General features: G+C 36.0%; 2 protein-coding genes across 2 annotated transcripts; both read left to right on the top strand.

The window, feature by feature from the left end:
• Window positions 1-301: 301 nt before the first annotated feature.
• On the top strand, window positions 302-7967 carry LOC122090787. The gene is made up of 8 exons (XM_042660506.1): window positions 302-546; window positions 2696-3112; window positions 3317-3437; window positions 4018-4330; window positions 4815-4887; window positions 6068-6158; window positions 6300-6379; window positions 7408-7967. The coding sequence occupies exons 1-8, from the start codon at window positions 484-486 to the stop codon at window positions 7549-7551; spliced, it is 1302 nt and encodes a 433-aa protein (XP_042516440.1). The 5' UTR covers window positions 302-483; the 3' UTR covers window positions 7552-7967.
• Window positions 7968-9267: 1300 nt separating this feature from the next.
• Window positions 9268-11453, top strand: LOC122090782. Its single transcript, XM_042660503.1, has 5 exons — window positions 9268-10006; window positions 10104-10173; window positions 10302-10395; window positions 10497-10576; window positions 11048-11453. The coding sequence occupies exons 1-5, from the start codon at window positions 9594-9596 to the stop codon at window positions 11189-11191; spliced, it is 801 nt and encodes a 266-aa protein (XP_042516437.1). The 5' UTR covers window positions 9268-9593; the 3' UTR covers window positions 11192-11453.
• The last annotated feature ends 1654 nt before the right edge of the window (window positions 11454-13107 follow it).

Raw genomic sequence — 13107 nt, forward strand, 5'->3', positions numbered from 1 at the left:
CCATAATTATTTTTTTTGAAATAATATCTAGACAATTAATACATGTCCAAATGATGATCTAATGGTTCATAATATGACGTTTCCATTATGATCGATTGATTGAAACACAGTCGTTAGATCACCTACTTAAACATATGTTGATCACGCAGATAACTCTAAGGTGATCTATGCGATCACTGTGAAGGAGAGGAGCCCGACAATTATTTGAAGCGACCTCATGTGAGGTCGACCTCTCATTTGCTATTTTCAGACGTAAGAATCAAACTGCGTATTCCGTCAGCGGACTTAGACTTAGACTTAGACTGCAACACAGACCCACCATCGTCTTTCTCTGCTCTTTCTTCCCCTCTTTCTCTGTACATTTGGAGAGGTCTGGAGAGAGAGAGAGAGAGAGAGAGAGAGAGAGTGAGAGAATAAGAAGAAGAAGGATTGGGAGTAACTTTGAAGTAGTTCGTCTTTAGGAACGCCTGACAAGGGAAAAAAATGATACGCGAGGGAAGCTCTGATGAAGTTGAAGTTGGAGTGGAAGAAGAGATGTCTCAAGAGGTAATTTCTTAGGTTTCTTATTTCATTCTAATGATTTGTATGTTTCTTCTGATCTATTTTGGGACAATTTTGTAGTTTCTCTTTAGAGTAGAAACAAAGTGTTGCAGTAAGAATCTCAACAAAAAGAAAAGAGAATTGAAACAGTGATTTGTTGTTATTTTATTTTATTTTTCGTTTGTTTGATAGTATTGTATTTTAGGTTTCAGGCCATTTTAGTTTATTTTGCTCTAAACTGGTGTGGCATTTATTCCTTAGTTTCCCCCCTTAAAATTTATTTTTACAGGTAACAAGCGGAAGCCATTCTGCTTTTGCTGATAATAATGTACTGGAATGTCATAATAATTGATCTTAAACTTAGTTGGAGTTGTTCATAACTCAAGTACTTGTCTACTATTAATTTTTTTCTTTTTATCTGTTCGTTGATTTCATTTTTCTATTATTTTTTTTGGGCCTCCAGTTTTTTTTTTTTTTTTGTTTTTGTGGGGGGGGCGGGGTGGGGGTTGGGGGGGAGGGGAGGGGGGCATGGTTTGCTGGAGTTTATTTCTGTTTTAATCTTTGAAAATCTATATCTAAATGCTTGCGTTTAGGGTTGTGATCTTACTGAAAAGAAGAAGTAATTGTGTTCAGTGATGTTATTTTGATGGTTTGATTCTCCTTTTCTTTTTTTGCCTGATAGAATATATGACTTTTCATCCATAAAACAGAGTTTCATTGAGCTTTTCTGGTGGTTCTCTCCTCGGGGAAAATAAAGGGAGTGATTCAAAGAAAAGAAAAAGCAAACGAGAAGGAAATAAAATGGGCAAAATAGGAGGAAAAAAAGAAAAAAGAAAAGAAAGAACAAGAAACGTAATTCAATTGCAATCCCTCATCACATGTTGGTTGATTCATTTTGGGTTTGCTTGACTCAAATCACATTTCATAATCCACTTTTTACTTGCGTGCTCTTTTTTGTCGTTGATTAGTATGTAGCTCTAAAATTTTGGTTATCAAGTTTTGTATGGTTTGAACTTGTTGAGGACACAGGCTTGGGCTTTAGATCCATTTACACCATATTTATCCAGTGGAGTGTTTGTTTTCTACTTGGAAGATTTGTCATAGCTAAGGATGGTCCGAAGCTGAAAATCTGAAGTGATGTTGAAGTCCCAAAAAATCCATAAACAAGCGTATTGAACAGTTTTTGCCCAATTTGGCAGTTACTCTCCAACACAGGCTAGATGACGTTGATTTGTGTGACGATTACTTTAAATATTTATCTGGAGAGTTGGTTTATCTTGAGTGAAATTGATACACTGGAATTCCAAGTTTCTAAGTGTGTTAGATGTGTGCTTCAGAACATGTGCTCTTGATCTTTAAGCATTGTTGAAATTGCTATATTATTTATTACTTAAACTGCATTTAAGTGGTGGTCGAAATCTGGTGGTTCTGGATTTCCTTTATATGGGTATCATAGAAGGAAGCAACTATCCATATTTACATTTGAATGAGGAGATGTAGAAATGCCTCTGTTGAGGGTTATTTAGCAACTTTTTTCATAATGAGCTCTTATGGGTTGTGAGTATGGGGCTTAAAATACACTAATGAGAAAAGAGGAGGGTGGGGGTTGCCACGGTGCATACTTTGCTGGGCTGAAATTCCAAAGTTGGTACCACAGGTGGGTACCCATTTCCTGAAGGACCGGATAGGGGTTGAATTTCTCCAGGTTTGTGGTGGAGATCCTTTTCGAGAGGGTCATTGTTACTTCAGTGATTATTGTCATCAAGAAAGAAAAGAGCTACAGCTTCAAAAAGCCCTGTGCTTTGATAGCTTGAGATGAGGCTTGTCAAGGATTTTAAGCTACTTCTCACTATGATGGCCTGGTTGGGTCTACTGACTCTCCATCTGAAGGATTATTTCCCCTTTCTTATCTTTTATTTTTAGGATCTCTTCAACTCCTTTTTTTTTTTTTTTTTAAATATAAATTCAGGGTTGAAATTCTCACTTTAGACCTCTGTGAAAAATGAATGTTTGTCTACTTGATTACTTCCATGCTCTCTCATTTAATTTTTTTCCTCTGTTTAGGCCCTGGTGCATCTTCCCACTTGTTATGTGTTTCTAGATGTTTGTTTTTCCAGATTGTTGGAGGTAATCCTGGAATTTTCATCATATGCAGGAGGGTCACCAAATAGTGGATCCTACCAACAAAAAGGTTACACTTCCAGGACCCAGTGGGAGGAGGTCTGATCTCTCACTTCAAATACCCCCTATATCAGGTGTTGGCAATAGCTGTGTTGTAAAGGGTCTACTACAGTCTCAAAATTCCTTCAAAGGTGGTTTGTCTCCAAGAGGTTTCCTAAGGGGGGTAAGCTTCAAGCACAAGGCAGCTGCACCTGATGGCGAAAAAAGATCCCTCCTGAATCCAGACCCTAGAGCCGTTCCTGAGAGCTCTGGTATGACTAATTCTTCTGCAAAAGCCTCTTGGAAGAGATGCATTTCTCTCCCTGTTACACCAGCCTCAAACTTGTCACCTTCAGTTTCTACCCCCACTACGGCAAGAAAATGGATTGAGAAGCAGAAATCATGTCTACAGGTGATCTTCTCGGTTATGTGAATATTGTAATGATGTGCTTGGAAGGGCTGGAACTTTAATTTAATTTGACAATAAAATGAAGGTTACTTTTGTTGTCTGAAATGTTCCAATTATCATTTCTTCTACTACTAGTATGCTTGTTTTATATCATTGCTACTTCGCTAGAGAAAATGTCTAAATTGCATTTGTGATCAATCTGTGCAGACAAGGGAAGTTACAGTCAAGGTCTCAAGGTCTTTGTCTGTTCCATCGCGGAATGTTGTTATTGTGAGATCGATGTCCTTTGCCTCTCATAAAGAGAACCCACAAGTAGATTGCGGTGATGGTACATATATACAAATCCACATGCTTTCACTGTTATGCTATATTTTTTCTTTTAATTTTTATAAATACCTTGTGCATAACTATTCACTTTTTCCTCCCTGCACCCTAAAATCATAGTTGAGGAATCAACCTGTTTAAGATGTTTTCAGGCCAATTGAGTCACAAATGGGGATGTCTTGGTTAAGCTTAGAAGTTAGAAGTTCCATATTAGGTTGTGTATGATTATTTGTGATTTGGTGGAGTTGTGACATTTTGTTGGTCTATGTAAACACCGAATCTTTTATGAAATTTACTGTCATAATCATCATGTACTTAGATGAATTTCTTGAGTAATTTTGCACAACTCAAGCTTTTATCGTGAATAAAATTTTCCTTGGCTCCTAAGTCACCCCTTCACAAGTTTTTCTACTTTGTTTTATTACATCACCCTAATTTTGTTGCACCACGATTGGCGTCCATTTGGATTTATAAGAAATGAGATGTAATCATGGATGATGATCAAACATTTAATTTATTTTCATTTTAGAAATTTCATCCTTGTCTTCTTTAATCTCTGATGACTTTGTTTTCTGCCAATTCAGGTCAAATAACTCCCATTCATATGGAAGATGACGATGAAGAGATTCCTGAAGAGGAAGCAGTTTGTAGGATCTGTTTAGTTGAATTGTCTGAAGGGGGAAACAAACTCAAAATGGAGTGCAGTTGTAAAGGTGCTTTAAGACTTACGCACGAAGAATGTGCGGTGAAGTGGTTCAGCATTAGAGGAAATAAAACGTGTGATGTCTGTGGGCAAGAGGTTCTCAACCTACCTGTAACTTTGCTTAGGGGACAGACTTCTGTTCAAAGGGCCAACAGAGAGAACAACAGACAGAGTTCAAATTCACAGTCAACAAGGTGAGAAAATTTATAGTCAAGAGGTTCTCAACTTACCTGTAATTTTGTCAAAGCTTAAGGTTTCATTTGGACCTTATTCTGTTTTTTCGGAGACTGATATGAGTTATTTATTTATGTATTTATTTTTTTTGGGGTGGGGGGAAGAGGAAACTGGCAACATGCTTGTCTTGCCCGTTGATAAAATGACTCAGTGTGTTGATACCATGACTTGCTGAAGTCATTTAGTTGATGTTCTATACTCGCTGTAATTTGACTCGGTCATATCATCTTTTTTATAATGAGTGAGTTGCGCTTTCTTTTTTTTTTTTTTTTTTTTGGTGGTTTTTACAAAAATGTCGTTGGGATTTGAACCCAGTATTCCTGGGCAAAAGCCAGATTTACTAACAAGGCTGGACGATATCATCCAATTTCTTTGCTCATTGATCAACTCGATTTCTTTCACTTCCCATGCTTGATGCTTTGTTTTGTTATTTGGTTGGTGCAGTGCCTGGAAGGACTTGGTGGTGCTTGTCTTGATTAGCACAATATGCTATTTCTTCTTCCTTGAGCAGCTGCTGGTATGCAAACCTACTTATAAAAAATAAATCTAGAATAATTTCTGTTGTCCCTTGTCTCTAAACTCAATTGTGAAATGCCATTCGCTGTTATAGAGATGTGATTGGAATGCAGTTTTGTCCTTCTGATAAGCCATTTATGATTTATCCAATAGAAGAAAAAAAAGGCAAACGAGACTTGGCTGAAAAAGTGCTATGATATCATTAAGATTCATCAAAAGAATATGTATTTTATAATTATCAAGAAAGCAAAGCAAGTTGGCCCTTGAATGGGTGAAGCTTCTAAAGGGAGTAAAAGTGAAATGGCATTCATCTTCACTCCCTGTAATTGTTGGGCAGTTGTAGCTTCATATTTTGAAGTTCCTCATGATGCTTTGAACTTTTCCTCTCTTGGAAATATCATTAGCATAAAGGTTTTGAGATCCAAAGCTTCCATAGGGATTCATAAGAGCCAGTGCACCCCTAACAAATTAGCATGTGATACACGTGCAAGGAGCAAGGTGCTTTGAATGGAGGTTTGTGTTGTGGCTTTCATCTCCTCCCTATGGCTTACTAAGTTCAACTTCCACAAGCATCTGGAAGCATGGATGTGCAAGTAACCAGTAATGGCAATGCTGATATTAGCATGAGAGTGAATATTGAGAGTAGGCCGGCTTCATTGGGTTGAGTCTCACCAATAAATGAAGAGCTGCCATAGAATTCCATCATGAAGGAGGGTTTTTCTTCTGGGAAACAAGTTGTTACAGGGAAATTCTTCAAACTTCCATTAAAATGGAAAAAAAAAAAAAATACACAGCCTTTTATGGGGTTAGGTAACCATCCTTTTAGGGTAAGGTTGTAACTTGCACCAAATGAAAACTAACAAAAATAAATATATAAATAAATAAAAGAAAAAAAATCCAAAACAAAGAAATAACAAGTATTTAATAGATTCTTCTAGAGAAGGCTTACCAGAGGTGGCTTTACCCGTGTATTGAGTAGGAGACATAAAATATGGGCCATTCAGCCATCTATGTCAATGAATGAAATGCGTATGCATAGAGAGGGAGAAAATGCTTACAAGCTTATTAAACTGGGGGAGAAGGCCTTATTTCAAACAAACTAGTCTTATTTGCTTGTTTATGACATGACAATTAATGTATACATCTTGATTTATCTCTATCCTTGTCCTTAAATTTTATAGGTTCGGGACTTGAAATCTCAAGCAGCAGTGTATGCAGCACCATTTTCAATCACTCTGGGTATTATGGGATCAGTTTTCGCAGTCAGCCTTGGTATAGTTGATCCTAAAGAAACTTCATTTATCATGAGTTCTAGAGATGGTTCACCGACTTGTTTTGTTTTTGTTTTATTTATTTTTATTAAGATTTCAACTTGTTAATAATCATAATATGATTTTCTGGTTTTATGTGCAGCAATCAAAGAGTATACATGGACATATACGGCTCTTGAATTTGTACTTGTGGCTGTAACTCTCCACCTTTTCTATTCTCTGGTAAGCGTGGCTGTTTTACATAGTTCTTCTCTATATTATCTAGTTCAATGTTCTGAAGATATTCTCTTGTGGTTTTCTTCCTCTCTTTCTCTTTCTTTTGAGTTGAAAAATTATCACCATCATCATCCTTATACCTGCATAAAGTGAAGTATAAATGCACAAAATTTCAGTTGACTTTTCCTCTTTTTCTGTCAAAAATTGGTGGAATCATCCTTTCATTGCATAAGAAAATAATATGAAACCAACTGCAATGTTGCAAAAAATTGTCTCACATTTTCTTTGCAAAACAGACAAATAGGGAAAGGTTCTCTCTGGAAATTTTAAAAGTGGCCCACATCTTTAGTTCACTTTACTGTAATTTTGGCATGGATGGACACAATGTTGAAGAGGGGAAAAGACAAAAGGCTTACCCAATGTAATTTGCAGAGGACTGTCAAACCAACAAAGTCACCTCCCAAGTTGAAAGGGGTAAGGTATATGTAGTGTTGAAATGTTAGAAGGATATGGATTGTATTTGAAGCGGAGAATGTAGGACAGGCTATAACCCACCATTGGACTGGAATAACAGTCACAGAACTAGAACTCCCAATAGCAATAATTGTGTTAGCTGGATTTAAACAATTATAAGTTTATAGCAAAGACAATACTTGGTATAATCCTCGACACCTCAACCTTGGTCACCATGGCAGAGCCTTTCATAGCAATCCAGATTGAGCTTTATTGTACAAGATTCTTCATCCTTTTTTTTTTGTCCTGTTGAAAGTTGAAAACTGAGAAAATATAGACATTGTTAATTCCCTGTGTGGAAGTTTGATCTTTGTAAATTTGCAAGGATCCAAATTTAAGTTTGGTGACGTGACAAATTGTGATGGATTCCAACTGTCGAGAACATTTGTTATGAATATCGTGCCCTTCACTATTTGTTGTATGGAATTTCTGTCATTCTTTATTTTCCTTCATCACTTATTTATTTTAATTTTTTTCCTGTTTGCTAGTAACTGAACTTTTCAAAAACTTTCTTCTTGCAGCTTCACATGAAACCAGTGTATTCCATTCTGCTTTCATCAGTTTTGGGCTTTGGAATTGCGATGGGAATAAACTCCCTGTATCTTCATATTTATGCGTGGCGAGTTCAGGTGACACAGACTCAGGCCAACTCTAATCTGGTCTGATAAGAGAGAAATGAGGTTCATCACTTTGTATGTACTTACAAGCTCATGTTGTTGTAAAGGAGATTCGATAATCTTACTTCGGCAAGTTACAAATTCAGACAGGCCAACATAAAGGAGGTTAAAAAATACTGGTAGATTTTCTACAGATGTTGCAGTCCATCTACCCTGAGAAAATCTTACATAGCTACCCCAACAGAAGGAAAAAGAGGGAGGATGGGGGAGAAAAAGAAGGAAAGTTCCCCCCCCCCCCCCCCCCTCCTCTTGGTCCTTTATCCTGATGGATGTATAGGTGTTTTATGAAATATATTGTGTAGTTTGAAGGAAACTTTGTTTCCCACTATTGAGTTGGATTGTTTGAATGATACATTTATTGTGTATTTATAACATATATATGCCAAAGCTTCTTTTGATTGCTCCTTGTCTTATTCTCAAAAATTCTTCTAATCAAATGTCAATGGTGAAAGAGGGCATTCAAAATTATTTGAAAATGGTATAAGAAACTCAAAGAAACATACAGGACCTGAATATTGTTCTTTTTTGCTTTATATATTTTCTATTTCCTTGATTTTTCATTATTTCATTTTCAAGAGTTATCGTTAATGCATGCAACGTTTTAAAATTTGGAATCAGGTCACTTGAGTTGGCGGCCACAACCAAACCCAATTGGATCATTGGGTTTTAGATCTAAGGGGACAATTCTAAGGTTTTTGGGAATGATTCAGCCCCGATTCCAAGTTTAATGTTTACTCATCGTAAATACAGAGTCAACAACATCATCTAAGGTAGGCCGAGACTACTATCCAGAAATGTGGGATTGGTGTCTGTTTCGGTCACAGCCAGTAGGATACAGATTAATTGGCATTCGCCGGTGTCAGGCTGGTAATTGGTGCAAGTTCGAAAACAAACACTTGCCGATACTTTTGATTTTTGTATCAATGTTATTGGTATCGGGTACTAACAATGATACTGATACTTAAATCCATGCCCTACTCTGGCTCCGCAATTGACCAAAGGAGTGCCACTAGGAGTAATGTTTTATGTATTATTTTTGGGGAAAAGAATGCTATGCCCCCTCATTGCCCCCCACACTGGTGCAAAGGTCACTTAACCAAGTAACATTTTTCTTCTCAATTTTTTATTATAATTTCTCTAAACTTAAGTTTATCTATCAAAAGAAAAAAAACATGTGAAGACCCACAAAAAAAAAAAAAAAAGAGGGTGTATTTGACACATGAGGCTCCCACATATGCTAGGTCTAGAGAGCGAGAACTACGTAGTCTTATCCCGAGAATATCAAGGGACTATTTTGACCGCTTAACCACCAGGTCATAACATTCATATCTTACCGTTGGCATTGGACATCCTAGACCCACTGAAAAGTGAGTCCCAAACCCTTAGTATTTGGTCATGTAAAAGGTGTACAAGTGAGATGCAATCCTGTCCGACACTGATGCGAGCATTCGTCTTCATATAATGATGTGTTGATGTGGTAGAACACGTGTTGATGTGTTCTGTATGACTATTCTGTTTAGTAGAAGCTCTGAACTGTAAATCGATGCTCTTACAAACCCTACCCACAAAAAGCGATCATTATTTATGAAAATTCTAGAATGTTACTTCAATTTATTTATTTATTTATTTATTTTTTTAAGATGGAAACAGAAATAATACAAGAACTAATACTTTCCGTTGCCTGAGAAGTAATACACAAAATAAACAATGACTTGGATCTGATTTTATGATCAGTTCCAGAATTAGAAAGTCAAACAAGAATTGATTTAGAGAATCTAAGAATAAACAGTACAGCAAGGCAGAATAAATAACTAACATGAAATAGAAACTCCCCCCAAAATCAAAATAGAAAGTCACTACTTTATTAAGAAACCAGATTAGGAATCAATGGAAAATAGAAACTAAACAGTTTTATAAGGACAATTAAGGAGTCGGATATAAATAATAAGTAAATCAGGCAGGGCTGTAATATCTACCCTCAAAGGAGTGGATTGATCCAACAAGGAAGAAGAAAAGAAAGAAGAAAGGATATGTTAGGCCCCTCACCCAACTGTGGAGGAAGAATCTCACTAACTCCAGCTTTGATCTCTGATGACATTTTTTCCTCTTCCAATTCAGGCCAAATAATTCTCATTCAAATGGAAGATGAGGATGAAGAGATTCCTGAAGAGGAAGAAGTTTGTAGGATCTGTTTAGTTGAATTGTCTGAAGGAGGAAACACATTCAAAATGGAGTGCAGTTGTAAAGGTGATTTAACACTTACACATGAAGAATGTGCAGTGAAGTGGTTCAGCATGAAAGGAAACAAAACTTGTGATGTCTGTGGGCAAGAGATTCTTAACCTACCTGTAACTGTAACGACTTCGTTTAGGGTACAAGGTTCTGTTCAAAGGGCTAATAGAAGAGAGAACAACAGACAGAGTTCAAATTTACAGAGAACATGGTTAGATGAAATCATCCAATTTCTTTGTTCATTGATCAAGTTGATTTCTTTCACTTCTCTGGTTTGATGCTTTGTTTTGTTATTTTTGTTGGTGCAGTCCCTTAAAGGACTTGGTGCTTTTCTTGGTTAGCTCAATATGCTATTTCATCTTCTTTGTGCTGCTGCTGGTATACAAACCTACTTATACTCCTGTAATTTCTGTTGTTCTTGTCTCTAAAGTAAATTGTAAAATGCCATTGGATGCAGTTTCTCCTTCTGCTAAGCCATTTATTTCTATCCTTCTTACATTTTATAGGCTCATGAAATGAAAGCTCAACTAGTACTACTGGTTGCCGCAATATTTTCATTCGGTCTGGCTTTTGCAGGATTAGGTTGCACAGACATTCTTGGTATAGTTGATCTTAAAGAAACTTTAGTTATCATGAATTCTAATGATGATCAAGATTTCAACTTGTTAATAATCATTATATGATTTTCTGTTTTTATGCAGATATCAAAGATTATAAATGGAAATATATGGCTCTTGAATATGTACTTGTGGCTGTAACTTTCTTCCTTTCCCATACGCTGGTAAGTGGCTGCTTTATAAAGTTCTTCTCTAAGTGTAATTCTAGTTTGTTTCAATAGAGCAACACAGTGCACGAGGCTCCTCTTACCTTTTACATCGCAGGAGAGGCTGTTTCTAAGTTTCAAACCTGTGACCATCATGTTGCAATTGTGCAACTTAACTGTTGTGCCACAGGGTTGCCCACTAATTCTAGTTTTTTTCAATGTTTTGAATATGTTCTTTTGTGGTTTTTGTTCTTGTTTCTCTTTCTTTTGACTCGAAAAATTATCACCATTTTCATCATCATTACCTGCATAAAGTGAAGTATAAAATGCCCAAAATTTCACTTGACCTTTTTTTTTTTTTCTTGTCAAAAGTTGGTGGAAACTTCCTTTCAGAACAATCCACAAAATTTCTCCCTTTCATCTCTTCTTTGTTTTATGTTTTTTCCTGTTTTCTGTTAATTGACCTTTTCAAAACATTTCTTCTTGCAGCTTCACTTGAAACTATCGTTTTCCTTTCTGCTTTCTGGATTTTTGGGCTCTGGAATTGCTGTGGCAATGAACTTCCTGTATCTTCATATTCATGCGTGGCGAGTTCAGGTGACAGAGACTCAGGGCAACTCTAATATGGTCTGATAAGAGAAAAACGAGGTTCAATAATCTTACTTGGTCAAGTTACAAATTCTGACAGGCCAACATAATGGAGGATAGAAAATACTGGTATATTTTTTGCAAATGTTGTAGTCCATCTTCACTGTGAAAATCTTGAACAGAAGGAAAAGGAGGGGGAAGGAGAAAAAGAAAGACAATTTTCCCACTCTCTTGGTTCTTTATCCTGATGGATGTATAGGTGTTTTTTAAAACATATTGTTTATTGTGAAGGAAACTTTGTTTGCCCTTTTTTTTTTTCGGGTAAAGATTATTTTGTTCCTAGGATTGTTTGAATGACATCTTTATAGTTGTATTTATTATATATAAGTTTATTTTGATTGTTTCTTGTCTTATTTTTATAAGTTTTTTCAATCAATGTCAATAGTAAACTGTAAAAGAGGGTTTATAAAAAAAAAAAAAAGGAAAAGGGGGGGGGTGAGAACTACGCAGCCTGACCCCGATAGTGTCGATAGGCTGTTTCGATCGCTTGATCGATCATTAGGTCGCAACATTTGTAGGTTTACTGTTGGACCAAGCACACCCCCAGAATGAGGGTTTCTAATCCTTCTACCAAAAAAAAAAAAAGAAAGATAAAAGATAATTTTTCAAATTATATTAAAATTCATTTTTTTTTGGGTGCTATGAGAAACTAAAGAAACACGTAAGACCTGAATACTGTTCTCTTTGCTTAATATATTTCCTTGTTTAGTGTACCTAAAAATGCTGACTCGATTGATCTGATTCCAATTTTTAAAACATTTTATGCAAGATGATAACACTAGAAAATGATATAATGAGAAATTACTTTTATATAAAAATTGGAATCAGATCAACCAAGTCAACAACCAAAACCAATCCTAATTCCAATCATTCTGAAATGACTGATTCTATGGGTTTTTGATATCGGATCACTGGGTTTTCAATCTAAGGAGCCAATTCTATGGTTTTTAGGACAGACTAGAACCCCAATTCCGAGTTTAAAATATTGTTTACACGCTTTCAAAGTAAATATGTGAAATAACATATTTTACCCACTAAAAAATTGTATTAACATGAAAGGGTAAAAAATATAAAATCACCTTAGGGGTGTCAACAAAAAAAATCTCTTATATATATATATAGACGTGAGCCACCTTAAGCTGAAGGAAAAGGTTGCATAGGCGTAATGGGAGGGCAAATAATTTGCAGACAGATCACAGCTGGATGATCCATTGCAACTGAATTCTCATCCTTCATTATGGGAAAAAAAGTTAAAAATTGCCTAGATTTACTTAGATAAAAAAAAAAAAATTACAAAAGTAGAATTTTTTGTTTTATGTTTCCTTGTTTTGTAACTATTGTTGTTACCTGTGTAGAAAATTGCCTCCTTTTAAATGTGTACTCATAAATACCCACTCAACAATATCATTTAAGGTAACTCAAGGGGGCAGCCAAGTACCTTCGACTTAAGATGTGTGTGATTCTAAACTCGACTTCTCTTATCTCATTGGAACCACTTATATGGGGTGTTTAGCATTCTTCACTGTTTTTGGTAAAAGTTAAATGATTCTCATTCTACCTCAATATGACTTGATTTATACGGTTGTGAGGTTAATATGAACCCATAGGATTAGTCAAGCCGAAGCCTAGATACCCATTATTAGCAAAAAAAAAAAAAAAAATTAAGTTGGACTAAGACTGACTATCCAAAAATGTGGTTGCCAATGAATCCTTATTTACGAGCAGCCAAGCTTTATTCATATTTCAAATATCTATGGGTTAGAAATATTGGCAGGACCCTGGCCTAGAAGCATATGTTTTCTTTCCTCACTACAATTTGGCAACATGATGCTCCATCTTAGTAAGTCGATTCCATCCAGGATACAAGGAGCCTTGTGCCTTAAATCAAACTCTTCATCCCA

The sequence above is a fragment of the Macadamia integrifolia genome, chromosome 10 (genome assembly GCF_013358625.1).
Source record: "Macadamia integrifolia cultivar HAES 741 chromosome 10, SCU_Mint_v3, whole genome shotgun sequence".
Lineage (NCBI taxonomy): Eukaryota > Viridiplantae > Streptophyta > Magnoliopsida > Proteales > Proteaceae > Macadamia > Macadamia integrifolia.